The sequence below is a fragment of the Choloepus didactylus genome, chromosome 15 (genome assembly GCF_015220235.1).
Source record: "Choloepus didactylus isolate mChoDid1 chromosome 15, mChoDid1.pri, whole genome shotgun sequence".
Lineage (NCBI taxonomy): Eukaryota > Metazoa > Chordata > Mammalia > Pilosa > Megalonychidae > Choloepus > Choloepus didactylus.
Genome location: NC_051321.1, coordinates 67,105,258 through 67,126,903, shown reverse-complemented (window position 1 = coordinate 67,126,903; position 21,646 = coordinate 67,105,258). Strand labels below are relative to the sequence as shown.

The following is a 21,646-nucleotide window of genomic DNA, read 5'->3' as shown; positions in this document are numbered from 1 at the left end:
GGCTGTTATTAGATGAAAACAGTCCGCTCTTGTTAACTCAGGCTGGCTTGGGGGACACCTCCCCCACGTCTTTCTGGCTGTCCAATTGCAATCTGTTTGCCTTGTCCAAAGGCTCCTGAGTGGGTCTCTATTGAAGAATTGCACAAACAATAAAGCCATTGTCTAGTTCCCCTAAGACAGCTGGTGTCTCTGAAGGGAGAGGCAGGAATTCATTCAAGTGAACTGATCATGTTGAACTACAAAGGCTGATGCCTTTCAGGCTTCCCTGAGTCAGTTTGCTTCAGTAGACACAACTCAATACTATTAAACCTGGTGACAATTCACCTCAACCTCAATGCATGTTATTAACGAGGCCCCAGAGCTTTCTATCCAGCAGGGGTGAAGGCCCTGCCCTACGCGGCATGAGACTTGGGTTACAGTCACAGCTCAACCACTGAGAAACTATGTGACCTCAGGTGAGTAATTTGCTGTAAGACAAAAAGAGGCTAGATCCTGATGTATCCCTGTTAAATGTTTGGTTGATGAACTCAGAAGAGCCATGAGATTTTAGGCCATGGCTTTAAGCCTTCTCCCTCTAAAACTTATAAAGTTTAAGCCCAGTCCCTGCCATATCCCCTTTGCCTGCCCTTTATCAGCCTTTTTATTGCACACAGTTTAAGACTGGCTTCATTTTAGGTTCCTCGAAGCAGGTCGAAAAGGGACCTAAGGTTTCTTGTAGGAAGCTCTATCGCCAAACACACGTGAGCACAAGGGTTCATCCTCTGGCTTAAAAGACTCCGACAGGAGCAATTCTGTGCTTAACTGCTGATCTTGTTAAGCACTGCCCAAACAAGGGCACGTGTCCACTCTAGCGTTAGCAAAATGATTCACTGTGTGGGAACCTCTACAGAGTTTGGATGTGACTCACCTCAAGTCTTGGTTGACTCAAGGTACTAATCCTCACCCAGGCAGGGGCTGGGTTTGCTAGAGCCAGTTTTGGGCTTAAGAAGCCTCAGTATTCTAATTCAGCAACAGAGCTGATCCAGTTGCTCATTTCTCAGAATGGAAATAAACCTGCCCAGGTTCTATCCTAACCACAATACAAAATCACCATCAGATTCTGCATCTGACTCTACTTCGAGTATGGTAGAGCTGGGGTGGCCTGTGAGGTAGCTCATCCCATCCTCTCTCCTAAACAAGACCCCAGAGAGGCTTAGTGGCCTGACCACATCACTAGAAGTGGCAGGGCCAAGAGCTGAGCTCTGGTCTCTCAAGCCCCAAGGGTGGTGTTCTTAATAGCACTCAGAGGTTTTTGCTGACCTAGCTTTTGATTAAGGCCTTAGCCTTTTGAAACCAAACATTTGAACCCATCGCACTGAAGTTCTTGGGAGTGAAAATCCCATGGGCCTTTAGAACATCTTCACTAAGTAGGCTCTTACAGGGCTGGGGCCAGGAAAGCTAAAGGTCAAGCTATTTGTGGCTACAGTCTGGGAGTGTTTACGGTTAGCAGCTCTATTGATTCAGAGAACCTCCCTGATGACAGGGCACTGCCTCATATAAAGTAGAAGATGCAGGCACAAACTAGTTAAACTTTGCATTTTGCTGGCTCCTGTTGAAAGCTCAGTATTCACTGTGCCAGCACTAGGGCTATTCTGCTATCTGCCTGGAGGCATTTGGGGCCAAGGCCAACGTCTGAGCCTGCCACATGGCTCCATGGCCCTTGACCCTGTGTCAGCTGAAGGCTTTCTAAATCATAGAGGAAATGTTGCCTCTGAGAACTGCGTCCTGTCCTAAGCTGGGGGCTAGGAGGGGGCCCTAATAGAATAGTCAGTAGTTATTTTAACTTGCTCAGAAGGCAAAAATCTACTGTTCAAATAGCAGTGCCAAATCCATAGCTGAGTGGAAAAACTGGATGTGTTCCTTTTCCTGGCTGGGAAAGCATACGGGCCCTGGAAGTAGGCAGAAGTGGAGAAAAGGAAAGACAACCTAAGAGGAGAGGAAGAGAAACATGGGCTAGACAAGAGGAGGGAAGTGCACACGACCATCAAATAGCACCACAGCTGTTGTGAGGCTTATCTCCATCTTGGAAAAAGTCTCCTTTTATTCGCAGTAAAATTATCTCCATCCCAAATTGACTGGGACAGAGTAAAGGGTATCAAAGTGCTTTCAAAATTATTTTGGCCCCATCTTCCCTTAAAGAATTTCTTTACTCTGAAGTTCTCGTAACTAGGTGGTGGAGCCTGCTCCACTCCCAAAATCCAAGGGGAAAGAAGACCCAATCTGAACAGCTTCTGGCTATGCATGCCAACTGAGCTAGCTTGAGCTTTTTAATGGTAACTACTATTTTTTGAATTCTTAACATACCAGGCATGGGCTAAGTGCTTTACATTATCTTGCCTGTGCCTCACAACAACTTAGAAAACATTGCTTCCTTAATCCCGTTTTAGAGAAAACTAAAAGGTTTAGAGAAAGCAGCCCATGTGTGGTCATGTGGCCACTGAGCAGGACAGCTGGAATTCAAGCCCGTCTGACTCCAAAGTCTGGGTCCTAAACCTCCACACTGTCCTGTTAGGAATACATCTCCTCAAATCTGGACCTCCGCTCACAGGAAAATCTGAAACCTGCAAGGGCACAATTCTCCTTCTCAAGACCAACATGTGAGAAGGAGATTAGCAGCAGCAAGGCACTTGATGCTCATGGGGCAGAGGCAGAGCCCCTTCAGAGAAGAGGAACAACCTTTAGGACTCCTCCTGGCTGGCACCAAGGCCTTCCATGTATTTGTCCCCAGCACACTCACCTTCTCCAAGCTCCTGCGCACAGGATCAGGGACTTCCTTCTTGAAAGGGTCATATCTCCTTGCATATCCAGGGCCAGATGGACAAAGGTGCTCCCTAAGTGTTGAGAACTGATGCATAAAGAGGCCAACTACCTTTGCCCATCTCCCTCACCAGCTAAGAGCCCCCAAATGTGAAATAGTCCTCAGGATATCATCTGAAAAAAAACTTTTAACTGAACATGAAGTTGATATTCAAGATCTTTATTGATTTAACTGTAACAGCAACCATTGGTGAGAATTTAATGTTTTTCTTAATTTCTAAACTGCTGGTTTTGAAGGACGGTTAAAAAACAGACAAACAAAAAACCTATCATGGAATCACACAGAACTGCCTCAAAGACTGCACAGTGCCCGCTGCTCTCCATCCACAACAGTGAAATGGATGGGAGAGGTGAGGGGACAACCACACCAGGGAGAGGAAGGGAAGACCAAGGGAAGTGCCAGCAGCTTCCACTTCTCCAGTTAGAATGATGGAAGTGGGCCACTGGTGGCACTAAGGTGGGGAAGGGCATCTTCTTTGTAAAATACTTTAAAGACACCTAAAATGGACAACCAAATCTGTAAGTGTCCTCTGGGCTCTCCCAAACACCTTCTTTAGGGTTTACCCTCTGGGGTAGCAGAGGGCATCCTCACCCAGGTGGAGAGATGGGCTCCAACTTCAGGTGAAGGAAAGGCACTGGCTCACAGTACTCAGTGGCTTGGATACAGACGCTAGGAGCAGGATGGCTCACTCACACAACCTGCCCGTCATCTCTGCTCTATGTAGTGTTCCTTCCCACTCCCGTGGCTTCAAGTAGAAATTACCCTTGGCGTGGGCCTGGATTTTTTTTTTTTTTTAAGATTAAAATGAAGAGGGAAGGGATACACTGAGGGGCTAGCATGGATATTCCACACTAAATTCATAGGATCCTCTAAGCTTGAAATGCTCAGGAATTTCGGTTTTAAGCACCAGCAAGAGCTCCATTTGGAAGTTTCATTGTGGTCAAATGATTATCAAGCATTGCAGCATCTCTTTTGCCAGCTTCCCTCACTTGGAAAGGTAGCAGAGGGAGAGTTTAAACAACCTGGAAAATCTGTTTCATTTCAGTAATATTTTCCACCTGGCATCCGTGACATATAGTTTGATCTGCCAGGTTTGCAGGCAGAGGTTAAGCAAAGAGGAAATCACAGACCATCTGAACAGGGACTCAAAGACCTCTCCTAAGTCTAAGCTCTGACAAAAGGTATCAACTTCCAGGACTAGCCCAGAGAAAGAAATTTAAATTCCAGAGGGTGGGAGAGGTTAAGTGAATGATTAATTGGAAAAATTAGTATGAGGCAACCATCTTTACAGTCTTGAGCAAGAAATTTCTGTGAACTAGTCTCAAGAAAACTCCAGTACTAAACCGAAACCCATTACTGTTACAGAAATGCTTCTGGGGTATAAGGATTCTAAAAAGTGTGACCCACTGTATCAAGATTGGATTTCATCTTTTCTTAAAAGCTGAGAGGTAACTAATTGTGGGGGAACTACTCCCCCTTCATAGTCCAGACATAAATTGCCCTCCAAAAGAAACAATCCTTCTTTAAAACAAAGACTACCCCCTCCCAGATATCAAGGGTGGGTAAGTGATTGGATTTCGCAGATTAATAAATAGCTGCCCATATGCATGTAGCCCAGATGACATGCCAAGAAGGGAAAGTTCTGAACCAGACAGAGAAGAGCAGTAGGGCCTCCTCTAAAGGGGAATGCAAAGGGGGAAGGGCCCTGGGCTTCAAGCAGCTAGTTATCAAGAGAGGAAAAAAGATTCCATCTCCGGGACATTGCTGCCAACAGGTAAGCCCCTTACCAGGTGTCTTGATTCAAAGCAGGCATTAATTAATATATACTAGCTGAAGGGTGGACTCCCAGGGTGAAACCCATCAGGTTGCATTCTAATGGAAATGTGGGACTTAACATGTTAAACTGGGAAGGTAAGGTCTAAGAGTACCAAAGAGCTGGTAACCCCAATAGAGGAGAAAGAAAGAAAAAAGAAGACCATTCAGAAGGAAAAACAAAATCCATTTGAGGTCCTTTAAAAATGAGTTCCTTTCTTCTGGGAGAAGTACCTTTCTTATAGCTGCCTCAGCAGTGATACCTCTTATCAAGTACACTCTAAAGCAAGCAGGACTACAAAGAGGAAGAAGCTGGGAAGAGGCAGAGCCTAAATATAAACAAGAATTTGCATCTTCAAGATGTCTGAAATATCTAAAATATCTAAAAACTTGGTTAGGAATGGGTGCCCAGAAACATGTAGCAGACATTCGAAAAGAATTTGCTGAACTGACAAGTCTCATTTAAATTTCTCTTGAGGATTAAGACAAGACTGGTTCTCTTTGATAGTACATTTCCATCAGGAAGCCAGGAACGAGGTAGGCACGTGGGGTTAACTTGCACATTGGATTTAAAGGAGCAATCAAGCACAACCAAACATTTTTAATTCCCAGATTTCCCTACTTTACTGAGAAGTTGTTTCTTGGGTAAGAGACCTGACCTATCTATTTAAGCTGGTGTGGTTGGAAAGTCCATGTACCAGGCACTGACTCCGGTGGGGACCTGGCTTCCCAATACCATTATCTGTTTCATTCTGAATCTAAACTGTTTTCCTTTCTTCCGCCCAATAACCTAACATCGAATTCACTGTGCTTCCTTTGCTTGACAATCTGGACTCCAATTAAATCAGCTTTAGTGGCTCAGTTGTTAGGATCTATTCCCCTTTCTCTGTCAATTCCTAGCCATTACTATAAGTGACACAAAGCCTAGGACTTGCAAATAAGTGTCCTTGGGTTGCTGGTAGTCAGCAGATGTATTGATACTATACTTCTGGGAGTTGCCCTTTCTTGCCATCCCTCTCAAAAACAGCAGATGTATTCTGGGGAAGACAGAAAGCCTATCTTCTATCCCAGTTTGGTGACCACATCTTAAAAGAATTGTTTTCAGTAGTAATATCTCTCTCAGCATATCATTTAGTTTAAACGCACCTCCCTGTTGACCTGGTTTTGTCCTGTTGGGGACAGGGTGTCCTGCTGGAGACAAATTCTTTGATACTGCTCCATTAAAGAGGCGAAGGATAATTCCCCTCCCCTCGAGTATAGGCTGGGCTTAGTGGCTTGTTTCTAAGGAATGGAATAAAGAGAAAGGGACTGTTATTTTGGAGACTATGTCATAAAAGGCACTGCCCTCTTTCTGGAGGACCATGTGCTCTAGGGGAAGCCGGCTGCCATGTTGTGAGGACACTCATGTTGCCCCATGGATAGACACACATGATGAAAAGCTGAGGCATCCTGCCAATAGCCATAAAAAGAGCTTGGAAGCAGATCACAGTCTCAGAGGACTGCAGCCCCAGGAGATCCTGTGCCAAAACCACAACACTAAGCCACCCCAAACTCCTAACTCACAGAAACCATGAGGCAATGTCTGCTGTTTTAAGATATTAAGTTATGGGGTAATTTGTTACACAGCAATAGATAACTAATACAGATGGAAGAACAAAACCCTTGACTTGGAAGACCAATACCTAAAGCCAGTTTCTCTACACCTGTGTTCTCAAGAAAAATATACCATTAAATCAAAATATGAGGAAGTAGTACACTCAATGAACCACCCCCTAAAGACAATGCATATCTCCTGCAGGAATGTGGAGAGAGGTCATTTCTCACTAAGACTGATTGCCCCAGAAGCACAGAAACATGGTTTCCTCATAAGAGAAAAGTACAAATGGTAACTGAGATTTTAAGAACCTTCTCATTCAAATGGTACCCTGAAGGTGTTCCCCAAGAAAAAGCCAAGATAGATTATTCATTTAGGGCTTCACCTGTCAGTTTCCTGCCAAACATCCAGAAGAAAACCAACTAATGGACTCCAGCTTGCCCTGAAAATGATTTTATAAGGCATAACACAAAAATGACATCTATTGTAAGTTTATCTCTTGCCTTGTGGAACCATTTTTAAAGTGCTGATTTATGGCAATCCCAGCATCTCTAGTAGTGGTAGCCTCCAGGAAAGAACTGCAGCAAGCAGTGAGGAGGTCCATGCAGAGAAGAAAAAGGGATTTGGCCACTGCAGTCATATACAGCTGGCACTCCGAAGAATTACTAGAAACCTATGTTCTGATTAGGGGGCAATGTGCAGAAATTCCCCAAGAGAGGGCAAAATGGCATCTTGATACTATTCAATGTCTTGTGTTTTAAATCCACGCATTCCCCATTGTTCAGAGATGAAGCCAAGTTTTCATTTGCAGGGGTAAAGATCAAGGGGACTTCTGCTAACTGATAAGACTGAAGTAGCTACTAGTTGTAGTCAAGATTCCACAGGATGCCCAAGCCAGTGTTTGAAGAATGAAAAGCTCCATTCGCAGAATCAAGCTCCCCAAGTGCCAAAGAGGTGCTGTCCTGAGCAAGCTTCTTATGCAAATTACAGTGCAACTTAAAATTTTCCAAGAGTATGTAAAGTGAAATTTGGATTTTAATTAAAATCAGAACAGGGATATATTAAACAAACAAACAAAAATACTTTTCTGGTCATCAAATTTTGGGACTCAAAGCATCCCCAAAACACTGGAGATCCAGCTTATTCCTGAGAGGCATCAACCATCACAAAAGGTTTTCACTGTTTGAACTACTCACATTTTGTAGCAGAAAGCACAAAAAAATTCCTCAGACATCCTTCTCCCTTCTAAAATGTATTTACAAATAGACTCTTCATGGGTCAAAAGAAAAATGGTTTTCTTGCTTAACCAATTGTACTGTTACTCTCACCCTGATATCTGATCTCTTAGTAAGAGGGTCAGGGCACCAAATTCAACTAGAAATTCCAAAGACACCAGTGGCTACTTCACTGGTCTTTCTTATGCGGGGATGGATTTGTCTTTGTATGAGGGCAGTCACTTCTGAGATTATTGTGCCAGTCGACAGTCATAGGACAGCGGAGTAGGGAAGACAGAGAATAAAAAAGCAAAGGAGCAAGAAAAGAACGAGGCTTTCACGATCGACCCACAGCCAGGAAGGATAGTCCAGTTTCACAAACCACCCACTACTAACTCTAAACATTCACGCCCAGAACCAGAGGGGAAGGAAAGCGCTCCTGAGGGCTGGGGGACAAAGGCTGGTGACACAGAGCAGCAGACTCTTCCACAGACACTTCTCACCTCCTAACACTGGAAGATGTTTAATTAAAAAGTTGCTGTTCAGAGTTGTACTGAAAACATATCTAAAAATAGGTCTGTAGTCATTTTAAAAATAAACGGTCACTCCTCAGATAAGAGGAATGACACATATCAGATACCAACACTTGAGGTACCTTAGATGTGAATTTGAAAAATGGGTTGGCTGAGAAAAAGGAAGGAAAGGAGGTGGTGGTGGTGGGGGGGTAAGACAGGGAAAATTCAGAGTACAATGGGAAATAAGAAAACAGGGAAGAACATGTTTATCAGCCCATGCTTATCTATCCCAGCAGCCAAACAAAGCAGGTCCACAAAAGAAAAAAAAGTTCTGAAAGTCAATTTCAAATTCAAAATATAAGAAACTGTAATGCAAGGCAATAAACATCCCAATGCCCATTGGATTGTAAAACAGTGACTGCAGAGACTGGGTACTCAAATGGTTCAATGCTATTCAGAGGTCATTCTTATTATCCGGCACAACATTATCTCAGGCCTTATCCAAAAAGTGGAGGCCAAAGTGCCTCTCTCTATTACTTGGTATAGACCTGCTCTGGGAGCAGAGAAAGTCACCTGGATATTTCCGAGTTCAAGAGGACTCCAGAGCAATCAGATGGCAAGCAGAGAGGAATGGGAGAAGAGGAAAGAATAGCTGGTTACTAAGGCTTCCCTCTGATGTAAAGAGTTTTAAATTTTTTGCACAAATGCGCTAAGTAAAGAAATGGGAAGATGAACTATAGTACTAAAGATGCAAGACATTCCTTCCAGAGGAAGGAGGGGAAGCAGAGAGTAACGCTACCAGAGCTGCACAAACTGCTCTGTCCCTAAGGACAAACACCCCAAGGTCAGAAGGAAAGCAGCTCTCCTTTTGTTCATTATTTTTGTCAATAGTTTTAAAGATTCTGAACCCAGACTCCTGCAGGACTGAACCACAAGTGGGATACAGGAAGGTGAGACATGAATAATGTTGAACCCATCAAACTTCTGTATCCCTTCCCCAATTCCCCAGTCAGGTGGTTATTGGTAGGTTGTAAATAAGATTTGAGACAAAAAAAAAAGGGTGGGTGGGGGGCAGTCTCAATGGAAAAATGACCAGGGGAGCCAGAATTTAACTGTTTTCCTCTGTGGGCTGCTTAGTTCTACAGAAATATGCTAAGGGCTGTCAATGTAATCTATCTAACTGGGAAGGAGAACACGAAACAGGGAGAGGATATGGTCAGATGAAGCTCATCTCATCATTTGGCACCGGAGGAAGAGGAGGAGGTGGAGAAATGCAAAGGGGACTGCTGGTGCTGCCTCTTCTGTCTTTTCCATGTTGATCCTGTTGGCCAAATCAGGTGCACACGTGTCAGTGTTGCTGCATTTCCTCTGATCCTTGCAGGAAGTCAGATGTCCATCTCAAACTGAGCATCATCCCCTGGTTAGGATGAAGGAAGGGAAAAATTTTTCACAAAAAAGAAGCAGCAAAACAGTTTTAACTGTCATTCCTTTTGCCCTATTCTCCGTGGCCTTAAAAAATTATTCTGCTTTGCCGTGGCTGATGTTTTTAATCAGAAAAATAACAGCAGTCACATCACCCCTGGTAAGGAGCATTTGGGGAAATGATACAAGTGAAAACTTTCCCAGTGTCTTTTTTTCCACAGGTTGACCAAACAGCAGCCCATGGGGAGCAATTTGCCATGTATCACGTCAGCACACTCTTCCGGAGGCTTTGAACTATGGCTCTGCTCTTAATCTTCAGTTTGTCCATTAAAAACTCATTTTGAATTTAAGGAAGCAGAATGCTGGCTCAAGTACAGGAGTCACCAAGTGCAACCCCTGAGTTTTACTTCAGGAGCTGACCATTTCCACCTCACTGTTCTGCTTCCAGATAGATAAAGAGGATTTATCACTTACAATGTGTATCTGTGTGTGTAGGAGGGTGTTTATTTAAATATTATAGGCAGTTCTGGAAAATGGGAGAAATAGTTCCCATACCAATAAAAAGGACATTCTTCTTATAAGAAATAAGCTCTATTTCTTGAGAGTGATGGAAATGGGGCGACTAAATTCTGTTTTTCTTTGTGTGTGTGTGTTTCATCCATAGACCAATAAAGCCTAGGCTAGGTAGGCCTTAAGGTATGGTTCAAGGAGTCATCTTTGAGGTTTACCATTCCCTGATTTTGGATCCCTTCCACTCTGCCCTCCTAACTATGTTACATTTGATCATGATTTAGCTCTCAGGGTCTCCAGAGTATTTCAGTAAACCGTCGGGATGTGGGGGGCCTAAGAAACCTTAGAGGCATATAACGGAACATTAATTATAACTGAACCATCAACATTTTCCCAACTGACAGCAGATGGACATTCAAATTCCCAGGGCCACCCTCTTGGTTCCCACCCCTGGCAGGCTCTTACCAACTGCATGCTTCCTGTCGTGATTGTTCAAGTTGTTTAAATTGTTTACTTCTACTTTGGAGTCTTCAATTAAGGTGCCAGGGCTAGTCACTCCTGGGATATTGGGCAGATGGCAGGGCGGGGTCTGAGCCATGGGAGAATTGCGACGATCCAACAGAAACTTTCTATCATAAATGATTCGGGTTCCTGGAAAATAGGGTTGAAAAGGGTTTGAAACAAATTATGGGCCTGTCAGCATATAATAATACCCAGGAATTTAGTTTAAGCCCCACCTAATCCTAACCCTTAAAGATTTTACAATCCCAGGGACAAAAGACAAGCTAGAATCTCCCTGACTGACCAGCCTCCTCTGCTATCTAGAATGCCCTGCTCTCCTCCTCTGCCTGGTTCAACTCCTGCTCACCCTTCAAGCTGCAGCTCCAACATCGGTTCCTGTTGGAGAATTTTTTTTTTAATTGAAAAAAAGTTTTTCTCCCCAGTTCCACACCTTATTTAACACATATCACTATTACAGGACTCCGCACACTGTATTTGCATGTGTCTGTTTGCCTATCTTTCTCTACAGACTGAGTTCCTTATGAGGGGGCTATGTCCTATTTATATCTGTGTTAGGTCCTAGGACCTTAAGATCTACATTAAGTAGCTCGCCCCCAAAAAAGAAAACAACAAAAAACAAACAAAAATCAAAATTAAATGAAGGAATAAACAAACAAGAAGTACGTGAAAAAAATAGGCAATAGATAGATAGCCACTTTAAGGTTTCTGTGACTGATACTTTTCCCAGATAGTTTTGGTAGAAGCTGGAAATGGTGGCCTCTCTCTATTCTACAAAACAGAATATGCTTACCAAAAAGTGCTACCACAATGTTTTTAAACATGGTTTCAAAGAGTACATTCTACCTGATAAACAGTTAAGAAAACTGTTGTCTATTCCTTCTGTCATGGTCTTCCCAAGGCACTAATGGCTATAAATAAGACATACAACTAAGTGACAGGTTAGAGATGCCTGATGGCCAGATGTAGTGGATGCCTGGCACTCTGCTGATGATTCTAAGACTATGGCTGAGGCAGTAAGAAAGAACGTGGTGATCAGTGATGTCTGCTAAGGGGGCAAGGGTGGGGAGGGGTAGGGATAGCCCAGCATATTTGCCATCCCTGCCTAAGCAAACAAAGGGAAGCGGCCACTGGAGGTGGTAGGCTTAAATCCAGAGAAGAAAAACTTGCCTTTGGAGTTAAGACATCCAAATTAAAGATGGTATTATGCTTAACAGTAAAATTGCATACAAACCTACCCAGTTTAAAGGGAGTAAAATCTAAATACTACTTGCTGGCAAAATGCTTTTAGGCTCTCAGGTTAAAACAAAAACAAACTTGTCATATTATAATGAGGGTCTGGTTCGGACAGATTTCCTCCAATAACATGTGATGGCTATATCCCAGGAGAACAGATAGAACAGCTAACCAATCTATATGAAATGAGAGGGAGCAAATGGATAAAAAGCAAGGCATTTACTGCAAGAAAAATGGAAACTCAGGAATCCTTCTAAAGGAAGAATAATACTTAATCTAAAGAAATATTGCCAACATTAATAGTTGGGAAACAAGTTACAAACCCAGTGATTTTCTAAGGTTAATATTCACAGTGGTGCTATGATGCACAAATGCTAGAAAATAACTTTTTTTCCTGTGGATGGAAAATAGTCAAATTAATGCCTTCTGAGGTAAGAAAACAGAGACCCTGCTCCCACCCCCACATCCTTGCTTTAACAACAAAATTAAGCACTAAACATATTCTCCGTGATAATACTACAAAAGGCACTTAGTCACAGGAAAGGATGACTTAAGTTTTTCAAAATGGAAATGGTTCCAGAATGCTCTCAGCCGGACATCTATTAGCACATGAAGGCACTTCAAAACAAAACCCTTAAAGCTTTCAAACCAACTCCAAAGGATATTGAATTTCTTTTTTACTATCTATTTCTCTTGTAACTACCCTGGAAACAATCATATTTATAGTTTACAAGAAGTGAAAATAAAGTATCTGGTTTTCAACTTCTTTAATAAATTATGAAGAAAAACAGTGCACCATACTTTGGAACACACCAGAACAATATTTTGGGGGTTGTGAGCTACAGATATCTGCACCAGCATCATCTGGGCTGCTTGTTAAAAAATCAGAATCTCTGGGAGCAGAACCTGAAAACCCCTATTTTTTCAAGTTTCCAGGTGATTTTTATATACTTTAAAGTTTGGGAATTGCTGCAATAAGATAAAGGACCCAACTTCATCTCTACCTCTTCTTTCGTTCAAAATTCCGGTAACAATGGTTTAAGAATAGAGATCCTCTATTACAGCTTCTCATCGTGACAGGTGAGTGTCTTAATTCATAGAGCTAATTTTAGAAGCAGAATGAGAACTAACTGTGGTCTACCGACTTCTAGTCCAGCACTCTTTCCTCTCTTTCTACATCCCGAGAGTGGGATTAGGTTGTCTAAAGTGAAAGGAGTGGAAAGTAACTGCTACTTACATATAAAATAACAGCGTCAAGAGCAGATGGCACAGCAACCTATTTATTCAATAGGACCACGAAGCACTGCTTCTCAATGGGGAGTTACTGCCCCCTAGGGAATGTTACAGACTTCGGTGGAGGTGGTTTTGGTTTAAACATTTTTTTTTGGTTTTCTAGTTTGGCAGAGATTGAGTGCTGATATATTTTATAAATTACGTAATCCTTATATTTCATCTTATATGACAATTAGAAAAATCAATTATGTGAACAGCTAGGTTATACAATCTAAGAAATTCATTTCAGAATAGTAAAGGGGGCATTACAAAATATTGGTAATAAAAGGGAATGCTGGTGTAGATGATAATCTCCGGGCTCTAAAGGACAGCACGGCGGAAGTCAGGTTAACAAAAATGAGCACTAGAATAAACAGCTCTAATTACTGTAAACCAGTGTTTCTTTTATCTCTAATGTGAAATGAAACATTCAAGGCTGAAGACTTCACAAAAGAATTCTACTCCCAGAGTGGGCTAGAATTAATCTTCCTATTTTTACTGTTAGAAAGACTAACAGTAAAAAAAAGCCCAGAGTCCATTTGTGACTGGAATCAACACCACATTAACCTTAGCAGAAAAGCTTTGCATGCCTCAATCTAGTCCTCAGTCCTTTAACAACAGTTGGGAACCATTTGTTCCTGGTTTAAGGGTGAAACAAGTCCTATATCCTGTTTTAAACATCATCCTAGGACAAAGAAGTAGAAATTTATCTTCACGTCTTTGCTTTGAAAAAGAACTGTAGTAACAACTCAAAAGCATCTGGAAATTATGAGGAACGAGTCATTCTGGATAGCAGATAATAGCCCAACTTTCAAAAAGTAAACAATCTGAATTATTTTCAAATTGAAAAATAGGAAAATAATATTGGATGGCAATTTTTCTGATAGGGATTTAAAACTTTCCTTTTTTTCCAGGGGAAAGCATGCACGCAACCCACCACCAACACAAATTATGCAGTCGAGTTTCCCGCATGTGGGGAAATCGCAGGGGTCAACAGGCCCCGGAATGCAATGGACCAGCCTCGCCTCACCCTGGGAAAACCACCTTCATGATCATGGTATTTCCCCTGCCAGGTAAGTGTAGGATTTAAAACTTTCTACCACCTTAAACAGAAAATAATTTGACCCTTTCTTGATGAATCAGGGTCATTATAATGAAAACCATTTATTACATTATGTTGTGACCTGGAAAGCCTCAGGACCTATACCATTGTTGCTATTTACCTTATACTGTACAGAACTTAGATGCCAAGGTTTTGCTTGTTTTGTCACACACACTCACCCACTCTATAGTTTGTCTCCTCCCTCACTGCCTCGTTAAGATGAACCTTTTTTTTTCCATACAGACTCCTATCCTTTACACCCATTTTAACTAGATGCTTCTAATCTGTTGGGTTGGAAAATCAGCCATCTGCTTACTAGAAAAGTAAAGTAAGAGCAAACAGGCTGAGAAGGGGCCTCATGGCTCTCCAAAGAGAGGGAGCTTTGCACAGCTGTTGTGTCATCCCCACTTTTGTTCATGGCTACATTTCAGAACGGTGAGGTTTCACTGTGAAATGTTCTTACTAACATTCAACTTGCAAGTTGGAACAAGATTTTTTCTCATTTCTCCAGTATACCAAGCTTGGAAACTCTAGGGATGAGGTACTGGAAAAAAGCACAGGGTAAAAGCAAGTTTTCTATTTCTAAGGTATATATTAGCAATAACCTATGCATTAAAGAATTGTAACTGTACCAAAAGTAAACAGGTAGAAGAGATTCTGCCTAATAGGAGGTATCAGAGAAACCTGAACAACTATGCTTTTTTTTTTTTTACATTTTTATTGAAATATAATTCATATACCATACAATTCACCTATTTAAAGTATATAATTCAATAGTTTTTAGTGTATTCACAGATTGCACAGCCATTACCATAAATCAATTTTAGAATACTGTCACCACTCCAAAAAGAAACCCCCCACCCATTAGCAGGTTTTCTCCATTTCCCCCAGCCTCCCAACCCTAGGAAGCCACAAATCTACTTTCTGTCTCTATAGATTAGCCTATTCTGGACAAGTCACATAAGTGGAATCATATAATATGTGGTCTTTTGAGACTGCTTCTTTCACTTGGCATAATGTTTTCAAGGTTGTAGCACTTATCAGTACTTGATTTCTTTTTGCTGTCAAATAACATTCCATTGTATGGTTATACCACATTTCGTTTATCCACTCATCCATTGGTAAGACATCTGTATTGTGTCTACTTTTTGGTAATTAAGAATAATGCTGCTATAAGCATTCATGTGCAAGTTTTTATGTGGATAATATGTTTTCATTTCTATTGGGTATCTAACCTAAAAGTTGAATTGCTGGGTCATGTGGTAACTCTACATTTGATGTTTTGAGGAACTGCCAGACTGTTTTCCAAAGTGGCTGTACTACGTCACCTTCCTACCAGCAGTGTATGAGGGTTCCAATTTTTCTACATCCTTAAAACACTTGTTATTACCTGCCTTTGATTCTAGACATGCTAGCAGGTGTGAAGTGGTCTTTTGTGGTTTGGTTTTATTCTGCATTTCCCTAATGGCTAATGATATTGAGGATCTCTTCATGTACTTACTGGCCATTCCAAAGTATATCTTCTTTGGAGAAATGTCTATTCAGACCCTTTGCCCATTTTTTAAAGTCAGGTCACAAAATAAGTCTCAATAAATTTACAAAGATTGAAATCATAAAGTATCTTCTCTGATCACAATGGAATGAAGCTAGAAATCAGTAACAGAGGGAGAACTGGAAAATTCACAAATAGATAGAAATTAACAAAATATACTCTTTAAACAATCAACAATCACAAGGGATACTAGGAAATATATTGAGACAAATGAAAATGAAACACAACACGCCCAAATTTATAGGATGCAGCAAAGGCAGTGCTCAGAGTGAAATTTATAGCTGTAATTGCTTACATTAATAAAGAAAGATCTCAAATCAGTAACCTAATATCATACCTAGAGGAACTAGATGAAGAAGAGCCACACTATACCCAAAGTGAGCAGAAGGAAGGAAACAACAAAGATTAGAGTGGAAATAAATGAAACAGAGAATAGAAAAAATAGCAGAATAAACGAAACCAAAAGCTGGTTTTTTGAAAAGATCAATAAAATTGATAAGCCTTTAACTATACTGACAAAGAAAACAAGAGAACACAAATAACAAAACTCAGAAATGAAAGTGGGGATATTCCACTGACCTTACAGGAAAAAAAAAAAAAAGGTAAGAGAAAACTATGAAAAATTGCATGTCAATAAATTAGATAACCTTAGGCAAATTTCTGGAAACACAAATTACTAAACTGACTCAAGAAGAAATAGAAAATCTTAACAGATGAATAACAAGTAAAGAAATTCAGTCATCAAAAACCTCCCAACAAAGAAAAATCCAGGACCAGATGGCTTCACTGGTGAATTTTAGCAAACAGCTCAAGAAGGATTAACACCAATCCTTCTCAAACTCTTCCAAAAACTTGAAGAGGAAGGAAAAATTCCTAACTTATTCCATAAGGCTGGTATCGCCCAAATACCAAAGCCAGATAAAGGTATCACAAGAAAAGAAAATTACAAACCAATATCCCTTATGAATATAGATGCAAAAATCCTCAACAAAAACTAGCAAACTGAATCCAACGGCACATTAAGAAGATAATACACCATGATCAAGTGGAATTTTTTTTTTTAATTCAGTTTTATTGAAATATATTCACAAACCATACAGTCATCCATGGTATACAATCAACTGTTCACAGTATGATCATATAGTTATGCGTTCATCACCACAATCTATTTCTGAACATTTTCCTTACATCAGAAAGAATCAGAATAAGAACAAAAAATAAAAGTGAAAAGAGAATACCCAAACCATCCCTCCATCCCACCCTATTTGTCATTTAGTTTTTACTCCCATTTTTCTACTGATTTTTCTTCAATTTTTTAACTTTATCAAAAAATTAAAAACAAACAGGCAAACAACAACCAAAAAAACCCCACAACATTTCAAACAAAGCAATGGATTAAGGAAAACAAATAACCTAAAATACCTACTTTGCTTCCAATATGTTCCTACCATACCCCAAGAAAATTAATAAACCATGTCCAAACAGAGGAGTAAGAAAAACAAATAATCTAAAATAACTACATTGCTTCCAACATGTTCCTACCATACCCCAAGAAAATTAACAACCCCTAAGAAAACAAAGGAATAAGAGAAAAAAAAAACCTAAAATAACTCTATTGCTTCCAACATGATCTTACTATATCCAAGAAAGTTTACAAACCATAATCATTCCTGAGCATTCCCATAACATTGAGATTACCCTCCATAGTTTATCTGTTCTTATTAGATTATCATTCCCCCTCCACTAATTGGTATCTCTAGGTTCCCTACATTCTACAGTATAAAACATTGTACATTTTTCACAGAATTCACATTAGTGGTAACATACAATATCTCTCTTTTTGTGCCTGGCTTATTTTGCTCAGCATTATGTCTTTTTTTTTTTTTTTTAATCTTCATTTTATTGAGATATATTCATATACCACGCAGTCATACAAAACAAATCGTACTTTCGATTGTTCACAGTACCATTAAATAGTTGTACATTCATCACCCAAATCAATCCCTGACACCTTCATTAGCACACACACAAGAATAACAAGAATAATAATTAGAGTGAAAAAGAGCAATTGAAGTAAAAAACAACACTGGGTACCTTTGTCTGTTTGTTTCCTTCCCCTATTTTTCTACTCATTCATCCATAAACTAGACAAAGTGGAGTGTGGTCCTTATGGCTTTCCCGATCCCATTGTCACCCCTCATAAGCTACATTATTATACAACTGTCTTCGAGATTCATGGGTTCTGGGTTGTAGTTTGATAGTTTCAGGTATCCACCACCAGCTACCCCAATTCTTTAGAACCTAAAAAGGGTTGTCTAAAGTGTGCGTAGGAGTGCCCACCAGTGTGACCTCTCGGCTCCTTTTGGATTCTCTCTGCCACTGAAGCTTATTTCATTTCCTTTCACATCCCCCTTTTGGTCAAGAAGATGTTCTCCATCCCACGATGCCAGGTCTACATTCCTCCCCGGGAGTCATATTCCACGTTGCCAGGGAGATTCACTCCCCTGGGTGTCTGATCCCACATAGGGGGGAGGGCAGTGATTTCACCTTTCAAGTTGGCTTAGCTAGAGAGACAGGGCCACATCTGAGCAACAAAGAGGCATTTGGGAGGAGGCTCTTAGGCACAACCATAGGGAGGCCTAGCCTCTCCTTTGCAGCAACCGTCTTCCCAAGGGTAAAACCTGTGGTAGAGGGCTCAACCCATCAAACCACCAGTCCCCTATGTCTGTGGTCATGTTAGCAACCATGGAGGTGGGGTAGGCGAATACCCCTGCATTCTCCACAGGCTCCTCAAGGGGGCACTGCATCTTTTTTTTTTAATTGTTTTTTTTTTTTTTTTAACTTTCCCTTCTTTTTTAAATCAACTGCATGAAAAAAAAGTTAAAAAGAAAACAAACATACAATAAAAGAACATTTTAAAGAGACCATAACAAGGGAGTAAGAAAAAGACAACTAACCTAAGATAACTGCTTAACTTCCAACATGTTCCTACTTTACCCCAAGAAAGTTACCTAATATAGCAACATTTCTGTGAACTTGCTCCTACTATATCCATCAGAAATTAACAGACCATAGTCATTCCTGGGCATCCCCAGAACGTTAAATGGCTTATCTGTTCTTCTTGGATTATTGTTCCCCCTTCCTTAATTGCTCTCTATTGCTAGTTCCCCTACATTCTACATTATAAGTCATTTGATTTATATTTTTCAAAGTTCACATTAGTGGTAGCATATAATATTTCTCTTTTTGAGCTTGGCTTATTTCGCTTAGCATTATGTCTTCAGGGTTCATCCATGTTGTCATATGTTTCACGAGATCGTTCCTTCTTACTGCCGCGTAGTATTCCATCGTGTGTATATACCACATTTTATTTATCCGCTCATCTGTTGAAGGACATTTTGGCAATTGTGAATAATGCTGCTATGAACACTGGCGTGCAGATACCTGTTTGTGTCACTGCTTTCCGATCTTCCAGGTATATACCGAGAAGTGCAATCGCTGGGTCGAATGGTAACTCTATATCTAGTTTTCTAAGGAACTGCCAGACTGACTTCCAGAGTGGCTGAACCATTATACAGTCCCACCAACAGTGAATAAGAGTTCCAATTTCTCCACATCCCCTCCAGCATTTGTAGTTTCCTGTTTGTTTAATGGCAGCCATTCTAACCGGTGTTAGATGGTATCTCATTGTGGTCTTAATTTGCATCTCTCTAATAGCTAGTGAAGCTGAACATTTTTTCATGTTTCTTGGCCATTTGTATTTCCTCTTCAGAGAACTGTCTTTTCCTATCTTTTGCTCATTTTATAATTGGGCCGACTGTACAATTGTCATTGAGTTGTAGGATTTCTTTATATATGCAAGATAGCAGTCTTTTGTCAGATACATGGTTTCCAAAAATTTTTTCCCATTGAGTTGGCTGCCTCTTTACCTTTTTGAGAAATTCCTTTGAGGTGCAGAAACTTCTAAGCTTGAGGAGTTCCCATTTATCTATTTTCTCTTTTGTTGCTTGTGCTTTGGGTGTAAAGTCTAGGAAGTGGCCGCCTAATACAAGGTCTTGAAGATGTTCTCCTACATTATCTTCTAGGAGTTTTATGGTACTTTCTTTTATATTGAGATCTTTGGTCCATTTTGAGTTAATTTTTGTGTAGGGGGTGAGGTAGGGGTCCTCTTTCATTCTTTTGGATATGGATATCCAACTCTCCCAGCCCCATTTGCTGAAAAGACCATTATGACTCAGTTCAGTGACTTTGGGGGCCTTATCAAAGATCAGTCGGCCATAGATCTGAGGGTCTATCTCTGAATTCTCAATTCGATTCCATTGATCTATATGTCTATCTTTGTGCCAGTACCATGCTGTTTTGGCAACTGTGGCTTTATAATAAGCTTCAAAGTCAGGGAGTGTAAGTCCTCCCACTTCGTTTTTCTTTTTAGAGTGTCTTTAGCAATTCGAGGCATCTTCCCTTTCCAAATAAATTTGATAACTAGCTTTTCCAAGTCTGCAAAGTAGGTTGTTGGAATTTTGATTGGGATTGCATTGAATCTGTAGATGAGTTTGGGTAGAATTGACATCTTAATGACATTTAGTCTTCCTATCCATGAACATGGAATATTTTTCCATCTTTTAAGGTCCCCTTCTATTTCTTTTAGTAGAGTTATGTAGTTTTCTTTGTATAGGTCTTTTACATCTTTGGTTAAGTTGATTCCTAGGTACTTGATTTTTTTGGTTGCTATTGAAAATGGTATCTTTTTCTTGAGTGTCTCTTCAGTTTGTTCATTTCTAGCATATAGAAACATTACTGACTTATGTGCATTAACCTTGTATCCCGCTACTTTGCTAAATTTGTTTATTAGCTCTAGTAGCTGTATCGTCGATTTCTCAGGGTTTTCTAGATATAAGATCATATCATCTGCAAACAATGACAGTTTTACTTCTTCTTTTCCAATTTGGATGCCTTTTATTTCTTTGTCTTGCCGGATTGCCCTGGCTAGCACTTCCAGCACAATGTTGAATAACACTGGTGACAGCGGGCATCCTTGTCTTGCTCCTGATCTTAGAGGGAAGGCTTTCAGTCTCTCACCATTGAGTACTATGCTGGCTGTGGGTTTTTCATATATGCTCTTTATCATGTTGAGGAAGTTTCCTTCAATTCCTACCTTTTGAAGTGTTTTTTATCAAAAACGGATGTTGGATTTTGTCAAATGCTTTTTCAGCATCGATTGAGATGATCAATTGATTTTTCCCTTTTGACTTGTTAATGTGTTGTAGTACATTGATTGATTTTCTTATGTTGAACCATCCTTGCATGCCTGGAATAAACCCCACTTGGTCATGGTGTATGATTTTTTTAATGTGTCTTTGGATTCGATTTGCAAGTATTTTGTTGAGGATTTCTGCATCTATATTCATTAGGGAGATTGGCCGGTAGTTTTCCTTTTTTGTAGAATCTTTGCCTGGTTTTGGTATTAGATTGATGTTAGCTTCATAGAATGAGTTAGGTAGTGTTCCATTTTCTTCAATGTTTTGAAAGAGTTTGAGTAAGATTGCTGTCAGTTCTTTCTGGAAAGTTTGGTAGAATTCCCCTGTGAAGCCATCTGGCCCTGGGCATTTATTTGTGGGAAGATTTTTGATGACTGATTGGATCTCTTTGCTTGTGATGGGTTGGTTGAGGTCTTCTATTTCTTCTCTGGTCAGTCTAGGTTGTTCATATGTTTCCAGGAAATTGTCCATTTCCTCTACATTATCCAGTTTGTTGCCATACAGTTGTTCATAGTATCCTCTTATAATTTTTTTTAATTTCTTCAGGATCTGCAGTTATGTCACCTTTTTCATTCATTATTTTGTTTATATGGGTCTTCTCTCTTTTTGATTTTGTCAGTCTAGCTAGGGGCTTGTCAATCTTGTTGATCTTCTCAAAGAACCAACTTTTCGTGATATTTATCTTCTCTATTGTTTTTTTGTTCTCTATGTCATTTATTTCTGCTTTAATCCTTGTTATTTCTTTTCTTGTACTTGGTTTAGGATTGGTTTGCTGTTCATTTT

General features: G+C 40.3%; 1 protein-coding gene and 1 non-coding gene across 2 annotated transcripts in view; both read right to left on the bottom strand.

The window, feature by feature from the left end:
- Positions 1-3,000: 3,000 nt before the first annotated feature.
- EIF4EBP2 (eukaryotic translation initiation factor 4E binding protein 2) overlaps positions 3,001-21,646 on the bottom strand; it is a 32,932-nt gene continuing 14,286 nt past the window's right edge. The window contains exons 2-3 of the mRNA XM_037804690.1: positions 10,390-10,575; positions 3,001-9,409 (exon numbers count right to left, since the gene is read on the bottom strand). Of these exons, the coding sequence (XP_037660618.1) occupies positions 9,378-9,409; positions 10,390-10,575 (218 nt within the window). The 3' untranslated portion in view covers positions 3,001-9,377. The remainder of the gene's footprint in view (positions 9,410-10,389; positions 10,576-21,646) is intronic.
- LOC119511018 lies at positions 13,863-14,032 on the bottom strand. The gene has a single exon (XR_005212110.1). It is a non-coding gene; the product is annotated as a U1 spliceosomal RNA (small nuclear RNA).